At 40.9% G+C, this 12,663-nt stretch overlaps 3 protein-coding genes across 4 annotated transcripts; 1 reads left to right on the forward strand and 2 right to left on the reverse strand.

Moving 5' to 3' along the window:
- Positions 1–18: 18 nt before the first annotated feature.
- Positions 19–1,648, reverse strand: LOC129584827 (neuropeptide-like protein 31). Of its 2 annotated transcripts, none has more exons than XM_055477162.1 (4): positions 1,400–1,648; positions 1,237–1,332; positions 721–780; positions 19–515 (listed from the first exon to the last, which is right to left on the reverse strand). In XM_055477162.1, exons 1-4 carry the CDS (start codon positions 1,461–1,463, stop codon positions 355–357), a joined length of 381 nt encoding a protein of 126 aa, XP_055333137.1. In that variant the 5' UTR covers positions 1,464–1,648; the 3' UTR covers positions 19–354. The 2 variants fall into 2 exon arrangements, with proteins under 2 accessions (XP_055333137.1, XP_055333135.1); XM_055477160.1 differs by having other exon boundaries at positions 19–527.
- Positions 1,649–3,509: 1,861 nt separating this feature from the next.
- Positions 3,510–4,908, reverse strand: LOC129584697 (uncharacterized). Its single transcript, XM_055476989.1, has one exon. The coding sequence runs from the start codon at positions 4,709–4,711 to the stop codon at positions 3,947–3,949; it is 765 nt and encodes a 254-aa protein (XP_055332964.1). The 5' UTR covers positions 4,712–4,908; the 3' UTR covers positions 3,510–3,946.
- Positions 4,909–8,210: 3,302 nt separating this feature from the next.
- On the forward strand, positions 8,211–12,506 carry LOC129584642 (hepatoma-derived growth factor-related protein 2-like). The gene is made up of 8 exons (XM_055476890.1): positions 8,211–8,349; positions 8,607–9,079; positions 10,461–10,529; positions 10,687–10,845; positions 11,124–11,228; positions 11,339–11,458; positions 11,523–11,751; positions 11,960–12,506. Exons 2-8 carry the CDS (start codon positions 8,611–8,613, stop codon positions 12,036–12,038), a joined length of 1,230 nt encoding a protein of 409 aa, XP_055332865.1. The 5' UTR covers positions 8,211–8,349; positions 8,607–8,610; the 3' UTR covers positions 12,039–12,506.
- The last annotated feature ends 157 nt before the right edge of the window (positions 12,507–12,663 follow it).

Below are 12,663 nucleotides of genomic sequence, written 5' to 3' on the forward strand. Positions count from 1 at the left end.
ACTATCGCAGTACGAGTATTTCAAATAGTGTTTTACTACGCCCACGTACCGAAGCAAAACTGGCAAGTGCAGAACATGACTGAACAATGATGGGATAAAATCCAGTTCGTTTACTATGGTCACGTGCCAAAAAAGCGATAACGTTAGCGACTCTTAAAAAATTAAATTTCTTTCGCCAGTTCTTTTCGCCAGCGGAAAAATATTGTTATACATATGGAAAATAAACCCTGATGTATGTGTTCAGCCTATAATTAAAGCCGACTCTTCTGCTCCTTGGACAGATAGCTGATAGTCTGATATCATCCAGGCAGAATGTCCAGAATGTTAGCGATGCGCGCATACTCTACCCTAGAATTATTTTGGTGCCGAAGTGGAGGGGACTGTGGTGGTGGCTTGTGGTTGGGGATTGTTATTATTATTGACATTATTATTCCAGTTATTTCGAGGGCCATAATATCCTCCATTACCGCCCATGTATGGATATCCTCCATATCCATATCCCCCATACAACCCGCCTAAACCATAACCTGTCAAAGTTGCGGATGCTGTTAGATCGTGCAACAAAGGTCACAAAATCCGTGCGAGGTGTACAGTGTGCCCACAATTACGAATACTTGTGTATCGCATGTTCCTCGTGAAAGCACGTGAAATCAGATCAGCGTTCAGGCCCCTCCGCTCGATTCACCTTAATCTATTAAAAACAAATTACTCGTATCTTACCTCCATATCCCAGAAACGGCCAACCAAAACCGTAGGAGTAGCCAAATGGATATCCGAAACCTGTTGAAAAAGCCGCTTTCCTATTTGTAATAGTAAAATTAAACTGCAGCTGCTTAACCATATTACCATTATAGTTTTAACAGCATAACAACGTGTGTGTAATATAATTAAGTTGTTGTACACGTAAAATTAGTTCTGACAATGAGTATTCCGAAAATTAGATCTGGACAAGCCATCTGCGCATGCGAGTCGCCTTATATCAAAGAAGTCGATTTCACACTGAATACTGTACCTACATATACGGCTACGAGTAGCCAAGCTTAATTCATAATTATTTAATTCGTAATTCGTAAGCTAGCATTATGCATAGAAGTTTTCTTCGTAATTTGTGCTGCAGCACAATTGCAAGTTTTGCTAGAAAAATTTTTGTATTAATTAAATTTTAACAGTAGCACTAAATTATCAAGGATACGGTTGGCGATCTACGTTAACTGCATGCGCATGGCGACAGCCAACCTAATCCATAACCCAAGCCGAAGCCTCCGATCCCCATTCCCCACGGCCTCCTGCCACCCCAGCCCATTGGGCGTCTGCCACCCCAACGGTGACCTTCTGCAACGACATACATGAATGTGTAAAGGTCACGATGCTAAACGTGGTAGCGCCTAACAAAACTTACCAGCTTTAACGATAACGGTCATTGCTATCAAAATACAGACTGCAATCTTTGTTGAGTACATCATTTTCGGTAAACCGGAACGGGCGCGACCTTTACGACGCTAACAATAAACAGAATGCGGAGTGTAGTTTGTTCAAACGTAAAACCTCTACAACAGCTGTAATTGAATATGATGCAAATGCAAAAGCGTAAATTAGTATAACGCAAAATTCATGATCTCAATATATACGTGAAAGAAATCCTGTGTCGATTAATACCCTAAGGAACACCGCGCAGCAGGACGATACTGGTTTAACTGCATTTCAAGAATCTGTCAACCGTATCGAACAAATAAACAACTTGGCAGTTCCCCAGCAGTATTTAATAAATAGGATGTTTCTAGGTTTTACTACTAAAAATTATGTCCACCGGAATCCATGTTAGTAGAACCTGCGTTCACCACATCTTACACCCGAGCCGCTAACTACTACGGTACGGTAGTATTTCTTACCATGACTCAGCTGATCAGGACATCCTGCATGATATAACTTTTGCTCTTTTCAAACAGGTTTTTTGCGTCGCCAGAATGTTTCGCAAAAATATGCTTTCAGATACTTTTCCAAGGGATTTCAATATGCACATAAAATTGTCCATAGAAGTATGCATTATTAAGCACTAAGCGATTCATTGCACGACTGTGGATCGTAATATATAAATTAATAGGTTCATGTAAATACGCTCAAAGTTATTACTGTTTTGTGCAACAACTCGCGCACAGAAGTAGTTAAGATAGAAGCAAAATCCATACACAGGCCTTATCTTGACCAGTGGGCATAGCTTTTTCCAGTAGCCGAATAAAAACGCCTTTTTAGCAGTCGAACTACGATAAACTACGCCCCAACCAGCGCGCTAAGAATTCATTGTTTATACTGCGAGCTTTATACTGGAATTTTTTTGGTACGACGTTAACTTAATTAGTGGATTGTCACTCACTTTATTCTACGGACTTTATTGTGCCATATTATCCCCGGACAACTGCACGATTTTTGTTTACAATTATGTTTGTCCAAATACAAAATACTAAGAAAATTATGGAAACGACATAATGTAATACCATTAAAATACATGCATTAGACTAGAGGTCAACAGTTTCTGGAGTAAGCAGTATTTCGACCCACGGTCGTTCTTGAAAGATTAGAAAATCTTTATTTGTTCACAACCCGCTCGTAGTAACGTCGATAATTTTTGATCTGGAAAGACGATGGACGTAACTAGCAGTGTCATAAACCATTAATATTGGGAAACAAGTGGTAAGAAGCGAAATCACTTGGGAATTTCAAATACAATTAACTCCAAACAACAGACTTAGCTTGTTTTAATAATAGGTTTTAAATTTTGACAACAAATTCAAAGAATTTTTCTATAAAGATTATCACATAACTGTTAACGCAAACCGAAAGCAACAGTTATCTTACCCGTGGAAAACATTCAGCGTTTGTCTAACTTCAAAAATATTCATTTGGATAATCATGACAAAATTTTAAAATTACTAAAAGGCGTACGAGGAATTACTCGTACTAAATGCATTTTTGTATGGGCTGATAGTCATTTGTTCATATGTTTTCTTACTACTCTTGCTCGGGTATATATAACGTATACGCGCTTTGAAATGTATATTGAGTCGTACTGTACGGTAACGCACGAAAAACCATGACCTTTAAAATGATAAAGGAAATATAATAAACGCAGAAAGGCATTTTTTGATTTCTCGAGTTTGTCGGCCCGAAAAACGCTCATCAGCTTCATGAAAAGCCTCATTTTGGTTTAGATTTATGTAATTTTGAGAACAAATTTAATGTTAACGCAGAACATTAAATTTACCGTGGTACTGCATTTTTGGAGGCTCGGTTATATCGAACTTTTGTGTCGGTCTTAAATCTGAGATTTCGTCCTACTAGCTTTGGAAGATAGCTTTAGCTTTTACAGATAGTTCTGGAAGTACTCGCATGTACAGTATGTGCTGTGGTTTCCCAATCCATAAAGCGGAGCAATATTCGAAAGTTTTGAATTGCAGTTGCCGGTTACGTTGTGCTGCGCTATAATTCTGAGTTACCGTACTCTTTTTCCAAATAGTTTACGTGTACGACAGTTTTAATGATTTTACACGTCATTGTTCGAGTTTAAATAAACAAATGCACGCGCAGACAGTCTCGATTTACAGGCAGGAAATTATAATTATGCGTATGCGCAGCATAACCGTCAAAAAACAAATAATGCCCACAGACATATACAGAGTACCGCCGGTAAAACATTGCTGATTATCCACGCTTGAAATGCTGTTTAGCGGATAAGCTTGTAAAGGTAAACTTTACATACTTAGTAGTGCAAAGTCCATCATTAACCTTACACAATGGCGACCGTGAACCTTTATTTATCATCGATTTGCAGCGCCTGTGATTCGTCATCTTTTTGATTATACACATGTTCTTCCTGATTGCGACTTCAACACTTTCCTGTCGTTTTCTCCCTTCAACCATTGCGTAACCGGCTACAGACGTTTACAACGATTTACGCATCCGATTCCACACTGGTGCTTGTTTCGCTTTTCGCTGCCCGTGCCGAGATTCCCATACTGCGTCCTTGTTTTTTAACATCCGCTTCCAGTGTCTGCATGTAATTCGCCGCTTTAATATTTTCCCCATACTCTTTAAAAGCTTTGGCCAAACAGTACGCCATCTTCCTGGACTGGATACGGTTCTCACAAAGAAACACGTAACAGTCAAAAGGGCGGTCGTCAATCACGGACTTCTCTTTAATGGAAATCATAGCAAATATTCGCGGGAATAACACATCTTGCACGCCATACGATATGCGCTCGATAGGCTTCTTTCCCAGGTCGATTTCCTTGGAGGTCTCAGTGGCACGAACAGGGGATAATTGTCGTAAATATACACCAGGTTCCGATATCTCCAAGTCCAGTAGAGACAAATCTTCGGGATCCGTGGTTTTGGCCAGTGACACTAAATTATCCACCGCTTTGCGCGTGTGCTGAATACCCCAAATCCCGCTGGCCGGATGTAGGCCCAGAAAGCGTACGGCAAATGACTGAGGTAGTTTTAAACCGAGGAAATTCTGTGCCTTCTCTGGGTGCAGATTGGGATTAATGAGCGATACACCAGGCGGGATCAGTGACCTTTGCGATGATTCCTCATCGTCGTCCGTGGTTTGGTCGCTGGGAATGTTTTCGTGGGATGGACGTCCGCGATCGATCCGGCCCTTACTCCCGGATACATCCGGGGTTGGGGGTTTTGTTTTGAATGAAAAAAAGCTCATGACAGAAACTGCCACCGCAACTACCGTCAGCTCAGGTGAAATGGACCATCTATGGAAATGGTAACTAATATCCTCGTAAACAATATGTGAACAGGTATCGCAACACGCAATGCTTCAACTCCGTTACTCCAAATTTCAGGTGAAATAATCTGCACTACAAATGCTTATTTTATAGTTCAACAATCTGCCATCGTTGAGTAAGGCTGCTGGCCCTCGTACCGTGTATTCTGTCGCAACAACGCTGCGGTTAGGTGATAAGGCAGGCGTTTAATTATCAAGTATCACGGAATCGGTGAGTACAGATCGTATAATATATATGCATAAACCAATATGTATTCGGTAATAACACAGGCGAACTAACGGTAAGCATCAGTTTAAGGTGGAGTTGGTGAATAGCGGTCTTCCGGCAGATCGCAAGGCAACGAGAAACCGATATGTCGGCACGGCAGTACGCGGTGTACTCTGTACTGTAGTGGAGCGCAATAATGGTGGTTGGGTATTACGCGTCCACTGACCGCGCTGGACCAAATGTTGTGTCGATTTCCGAAAGCGCTCTCGATTACGTAAAATAAACTGTTAAGTCTTTTTTCTGGTTCGTCACTATGGATTGAATGAAACAGATATTTTGTAAGGTACTGTACGTAATAGGTGCCGAACCTGGTCGCAGAATAGTGACCTCTTTGCGGCCGGCAGCATTGTAACGCTGCTTCGTCCCATTACAATACTTCATAAATTATTTATCAAATAATTCTGCAATGCTTCAGTGTTACGCTTGTTCAGCACCGTGATGGCGGCAGTCCGCATTACCTCAACGTTCAAACGGCCTGCGGACTTCCGCTTATAACTTTCTTGAAATTGGTTTTTTTCTGCATCTGCGCGCAGTGTGCATTTTTCTTGTTCTAAAATGTTTATACAAAGGTGATGATACCAAAAGTTTGTTTCCCCATTTTGTATCTCCCGCTTTAGACGCATTCCACTAAAGTTACCCAAATACCATATTGTTACACACGTTCTTCAGGGAGGAACTGAGAGAAATAATAACTTAGAATAACTACTGCCAAACTGATTTTGAGAAGAACTGCAAAAAAGTTCAGAGACGATTTCCGGCGCCCCCACCTCGTCGCTTTCCCAAAAGGTCTTTGCCACTTTCCTCATTCTTTCTGCTCACTTTGTGCGAAGCGCAAAATATTGTTAAGTTCAGAATTCTTCCCTCTTGTAACATAAATTATTAAACAAAATACTCTAGTCATACCGCTTTCTTACAAAAACAGGACTGTTGGTGACTAGGTACCCAAAACCGAAAGCTGTGAACTATACGGACCTTCATAAAGTGAAAAAATCTTGAAAATATTTTCCTGTCTTTGGTGTATTTAGAAGTTCTTCGGTGTTTACGGTGGACATGATTTGGCATAAAAGGTGGTTTTTATGTATGCAACGAATCATGCATTCACAAAAGCGGGAAGACCGGTAAAGGAAGAAATTAGGGCCTTGCGAAAGAAAACCCTTTTCTTAGATTTCTGAGCTTTTCAAAATGTTTTGCTATCATTATAATATTAAGGACACTATTTGCAGTTGACACTTTAAAAATACGGACAAAAACAATGCCGCGGCGGAAGTGAGAAAAAAAGAACGACGCTTAAAAAAGGACCGCGCGCGGCGCAAGCCCTTCAAAAGCGGCACAAGCCATTCCGTTTTCAGTTTTGATTCTTTTCAGTTTTGATATTTTGATGCTTTTTAGTTTTGATTCTTTTCAGTTTTAATGTTTTGATTCTTTTTAGTTTTTGCTTCTCGACGAAACTTTTGATTCTTTTTCTCCGGATAGTGTACATAATGGCCTATCTAATAAAAAATACTTCACTTGTGTTCTACTTCAAATGGCCGGGAGGCAAAATAGGGAAGCTTACTTTTGGTATCACCTTTGTAATTGCACGCGCATACTGTACATTGAAGTTACATTCCCTTTAAGATAAAGGATTCCACTTCAGATTGCATAATAGCCCTGAGAGTCTAGCAAAAAAACATCTATTTGTTAATTTTGAATGCCGTCATCATAGCCTCCTCGTTGGTGACTTTAAGCTTTCCTGCCTGGTTCCCCTCCCAAGCAGAAATCATAGCCATGACCATGATCCCCGGCGGCTTGTGGCAGTCATCAAATCATCCATAGAAGTACGCGGGAAAATCCAACCGTTGATAGTGGGCAGTGGCACCAGTCGCACCACCTTTCTATTCGTATCGTACGCGCCACCCGAGTTCGGTCTTCATGACTGGATCCATCATCCAGGGTACTTTAACTGTTAGGCAGGGCCAGAGAGCCATGCAGCTCGCAAGCGGCAGATAACAATCGCAACCAGGTTGGGAACTTGGAATGTTCCCACCAAGCACAAAGTTAATGCCCTCACCGGCCTCACGCACTATTTAACAGCGACCGGTATAAAGTAAGTACTATTCATGACAACGGCACAAATCGTATTGTTAAACTCCGGTCTTGTTAGGAAATTATCAGCATCAATTTCGGAAAAGTAAAATAATTTCTTTTCAAAATTGATTACTTTTTGTGCTCTTTGATTACGTACTTAAACAATAGCTGGAAAAAGAAACCACATTAACTGCCCTAAGTGGGAAAACTCCAGATTAACTCCGACAATAAATCAAAAGAATTCTGAAGATCCTCGCATTGATGTTCAAACGACTAATGCGAAATTATTTTTTGTCTCGGCTAACCAAAGTATGATTAACCGGTAAAACCTTCTTACCGGGTCAAGGCTAGCCACTAAAACGTTATGTACTTAATAGGGGATGCCAAAGTTTAACTGACTACAAATTTTAACAAAGTTTTGGTGTGGTTTTTTTAGTTTGCCCATCTCTAGATAGGGCACTAGGGTCGTTAATTAATTGAACCGGAAGTTGCTCGCCTGATACGGATTTCTTATTAGGTAATTACTTTTTACTAATTAGGATTAGGGGAAAGTGTTTACTCGTAAGACAAATAACAAAACACGACAAATACCGTGCTAACATTTAACCGTTTTAACAATAAAAAGTTACACTTTGTCACTTATTATTAGTTACTACAGAGTTATTATTAGTTACTCTGTAGGTACTTTCTTTAACACCATACTCCCACAGTCCCACCTGGCACCTAGTCCCACGGACCCACACTTCCGGTCTTAACTTCTCACTGTCAGCTTGCCAACATAATGCACAAAGAAATAGCGGCCAGTGCCACCGGCACCATGTTAGAAGTACAAGAAGGGGCCAGCGCCCAGTGGCCACACTTGGAAATTTTCCCGCGTGCTGGCGGCGAAAGTGACACCAGGCCGGTCCGCGGTCCGTAACTGATTAGCGACTCATCAGTCACATTCAAGGCACTGAATAGTGAATAGAATACAGCAGCACTGACAAGTAGTACAAGAACACCGCTTGGACAAATGCCCTTGAATGCCGGGGCCCGATGTGATTGGTAATTTCATTTACAATCAGTCTTCCCTGGATCCCGCTAATTCGATCGCCAATTAAATATTTTTGCAGAGCAGACGTTTCAGGGTTCAGAAAATCAGATTAGTATTTTTTGTGCTAAACAGTGGAAAATTTAAATATTTTGTAACCACAAGTATTTCGTTCATCTGATCCTGTGTCAGGTATGCTTGGCTTCGGAATTCAGATATTCCGTATTCTGTGATCCGACATGCAATAATAATACGCGCAAATTTATCATTTATGATACGAGTAGATCATAGAGGACCTAGACGCAAATTTTGCTGCCTTGGGCCTTTGGCCCTTTCTGCTTGCGGTTTACCTACTTAAATCAGTCCTATCCGTTTTCTATCTTGCTTTCGGATATTATTGATATTCGCCATTTTTCTCCGATCTACAAATATTCCTTTGTATTTGACAGGAAAATGCCTCGCAAAAACAATTCCCGCGCAGCAGCAGCGGCAGCCGAGCAGCAGATGAATGCATCCTTGGCGGCATCCCTCGACGATATGGATAACAGCGGCGAAGAGGAGATTATGGTGGACAGTATTGAGGGAATTCGCATGGCCGACGGGGTGATCCAGTACTGGGTCCACTGGCTGCACTACGACCAAAAAGATAACACATGGGAACCCAGAGAGAACCTGACGAATTGCCACGACCAACTGATGACTTTCCACCGACTCTGCGATGAGCAGAAGCAGGCACTGGCTCCCCCGAAACGGCCTAATATGAAGTCCATCCCGTCGGGTGTGGAGGAGAAGAGTGCAGCCAAGAAGAAGATCAAGGGTATCAACGGGACGGGTGAATGGGACGATGACGAAGCGGGACCTCGGGACTCCGTTAGTTCCAGTATTAGCAACCAGAATGGTCGCAAGGGACGTTCCAATAAAGGTTCATAATAGGACAAATAAGATTATGTTGCTAATTTTGTTTTTTCAGTACGCACCACGCAGTCTTTGTGAACGTGTTGTGACTAGGTATTTGATACGTCATAGAGCGGTGGCGCTGTATGGTGCCTGGTTGCGTACTTTGTAGGGCTTTCTGTTTCTTAATGCATACGAGTACAGGTAGAGCGCGAAAATTATATATTATTCCGGAAAATATACGTGTTGGTATCAGATGTGACCAAAAAAACGTTTTATTGATTTCTGATAATATTAATTATTAGTAAAAATAATACTGGGACATACCGTAACCTTATCAGACTTTTTAGATTTACTGTTTAACAACGTAAAATGGATAATCTCGGTCGTTTTTCTTTCAGCCGTTTTAATCATGGATACCATAATACGGTATTCGCGTTGAATCTCTTAAGTATTTTATGCATTTTGTCGCATAAGTTCGCCATTGTCGTTACAAACATTTTTAAAAAAATTTATTAGGTTTAGTCTGGAAAAATTTTGTAGCTTTTTATTTAAAGCAGATTATGTTGTTTGGGGAGTTTATTTGGCTACCTCTGCGGAGGGATGTAAAGCTGTAGACAGTGCAAGAAGCCTTATACAATTGATCTTACTTCTGAGACCTTTCAGATATTTAATGAAATGTCGGCGCTAAAAACTGCGGTTCTTTTGTTGTCCTGGAATTTAGGGTTGGGCGTACGCCACTTACTGTATGCCAGGAGGCGCTTTTGAAAAGCAGTTTGTGGAATTACCAAAACAGCTGCGCATTGGGCAACCCCTGCAGGTTTGGTGTTTTTTCGATTTGTTCAAATTCATACAATCCGTGCGTACCATAGCTTAAAAAATGCAGAAAAAAAAGTTAAGTTTGAAAACGAAAAGTCTATAAGCAAAAAGTTTTGAAAGAAACGTTTGATTTGCGATTTAAGAGAATTTCGTTCAGCATAGCGGTCTATGGCAAACCGCCTCGTAGACCTCCATGCTGAACGAAATTCTCTTAAATCGCAAATCAAACGTTTCTTTCAAAACTTTTTGCTTATAGACTTTTCGTTTTCAAACTTAACTTTTTTTTCTGCATTTTTTAAGCTATGGTACGCACGGATTGTATGAATTTGAACAAATCGAAAAAACACCAAACCTGCAGGCTGCCCAATGCGCAACTGCTTTTCAAAAGCGCCTCCTGGCATACAGTAAGTGGCGTACGTTGGGCCGAACAGTATGTGGCTGTTTGTGATACAGCATGCAATAAGTACGAACAGGACAGCTGTATACACCGTACTCTTGAATTTTTTGCGAAAGGGTGACATTCAAGGACGCTGATGTTTTGGTGTAATGTTTTCTCAAAGCTGGGTTACTTAATACTTATTTGTTCGTAGGTAAATCCGGCAAAACGACAATCGCTCTGGAAAAACTTCCTCCACCGTTGAAGCTTTCCGAATCCGATGGTAAGGAAAAAATTGTTTTAAGACTCTGTCAGCAGCAGTAGAATTTACAGTACATAATCGAATTTTTTTGTAATAAATTTCTTTGTAGTGTATTTTAGTTGTTGCTGTATAATCCCTTCTAAAACATTCGCTGGTTGATTGGGTTGTTGTTTTATAGATGAGGAACTACCACTGGGCGGTCGACATTCCCGTTCTGCATCTGATGGAGATCGTAGCCGATCTATATCTGCGGGAGCTCCTACAAGAGGATCAGCATCACTGCGTAATCCCGTTTCTGTGAAGTTGGCCACCAAAAAAACTCCCGCAAGATCTGCCGGTACATTCGCTGGACTTTTGTTGTTTTCTGACGTTAATGTTGGCATATTGTTTACTAACTGGTACTCTAAAAGAATAGTTGGATCTGTATCATCTGTTCATAGGGTTTTTCTCTGCCTTTTTTCGCTTATCGAAAATAGGAATATTCTTTGCTTTGAAAGGCATCTTTGGAATAAGATCGTAATAACTTTAAGAATAAATTGTAATAAGATTTATGAAATTTTAACTTACTCTTGAAATGTTCTTGAAGTTATAGCGATATACTTTGTATTTTTCCAGTAAACGACAAGTCTGCTGCATCGAGTAGCTCAAAACTCTCGACTAGTGACGCGACTCCAAAGCGCAGCGCGGCTTCCAAACCCTCGAGGAGGCTATCGGAGTCAGGTAGATGCGAAACGTACCGATAGGGCACATGCACAATAGTTGCAGTTTGACTTTGTTTTAAGTATGAGCTATTCTAAAGCAAAATCCCCTTAACTGGCGTGTCGTTGTAGAAGAGGAAATACCGATGAAAGAAGAGCCAAGAGGGCGATCTCGTAAAGCCCAAGAGACTGCGAAGCCGGCAGCCGCCGAGCCACAGCCGAAGAAGGCAAAGAGTTCTTCGACCAAGAAAGGTATTCAGTTAGAAACTTTGCTTAAGCATTTGCTGACCGGTAAGACAACTGTTTTATCATAAAGAGCCGGCGAAGTCCAAGGCTGAGAGCAGCGAGGGAGAAGGCGATGAGGAAGACGTTCCCCAGGGCATGTATGCCGTGGATGCTGTACTGGGTGCGTTGGTGGGAAATGACAGCAAAAACTACTACTTGATCAAGTGGTATGGATACGATTTGAAAGACTGTACGTGGGAAACTGGAAAAGCAGTCTCACAGTCTCGGGGGGCGGTCAACGAATTCTACAAAAAATACGGGTAAGCGCAGTGAACATTATTGATACGAGTATAAACAGTTACTGCCACTTTCCTGGTTAATCGTGCTTATGTCTGGCTAAAAAATTTGAATGTAGCTCCATTTTCAATTTATATCATAAAACCGGTCATCATCGGCAATTTAATTGGATGTTGATGTGAATTTCCTGTATGTTTTGTTCTAAAATGGAACGCTATTGCTTGACTGCAGGAAGCCATCCAATAAAAACCAATGGAAGGTTTTGTCACCGGAAGGACAGCAGTTCGAACAAATGTCCCAAGACGAGTGACACTCTGGTTGTTTTCATGGAACAAATCTCTGCTGTTTTCATTTTGGGGTTTCAATCTGGAGGAGGTGTAATCTGTCGCGACAGAAAAAGAATTTGTTTTTTGTTATTTGTTGATATCCTACGTACAATTAACCGGATCCCTTTTCTGGCAATCTAGAGTGTTCCTTTATCCGAATTGTTCACGAGTATTCGGGCATTTTGGCGTGTCCATCATCCATGTAACGTTGAAACAGTTTTACAGAGCATAACAATGATAACATCGTCCGTTTTTCCTTGAAAAATTTAAATAATTTTGGAATCTTCTGTGCTTTGTGTTTTTGCGCTGTTTTACTGTTTTGTGCATCTTATGTTGCGCGTTGTGGAAAACGATACAGGTGCATATTTCTGTTTTCAAACAGCTTTTCAGTGATTTTTGTTTATTCCTTCAACAGTTTTTCCTGGAATTAAATCTGGTTGTTCTTGTGGAAACGAATCCCTCTTTGATTGTGAAAATGAATTACAAAATCTGCCGACTTGATTGGTGTTATCATTGTTGCAGAGTAAAAACGTCAGAAGTTCGCGGTTTTTGTAGAATGCGCACGCATTTTTAGATTGGAAAAGTGGAAAACATAAGTAGTCTCAGTTC

This window comes from Paramacrobiotus metropolitanus, unplaced genomic scaffold (genome assembly GCF_019649055.1).
Source record: "Paramacrobiotus metropolitanus isolate TYO unplaced genomic scaffold, Prichtersi_v1.0 Parri_scaffold0000014, whole genome shotgun sequence".
In the NCBI taxonomy this organism is placed as follows: Eukaryota; Metazoa; Tardigrada; class Eutardigrada; order Parachela; family Macrobiotidae; genus Paramacrobiotus; species Paramacrobiotus metropolitanus.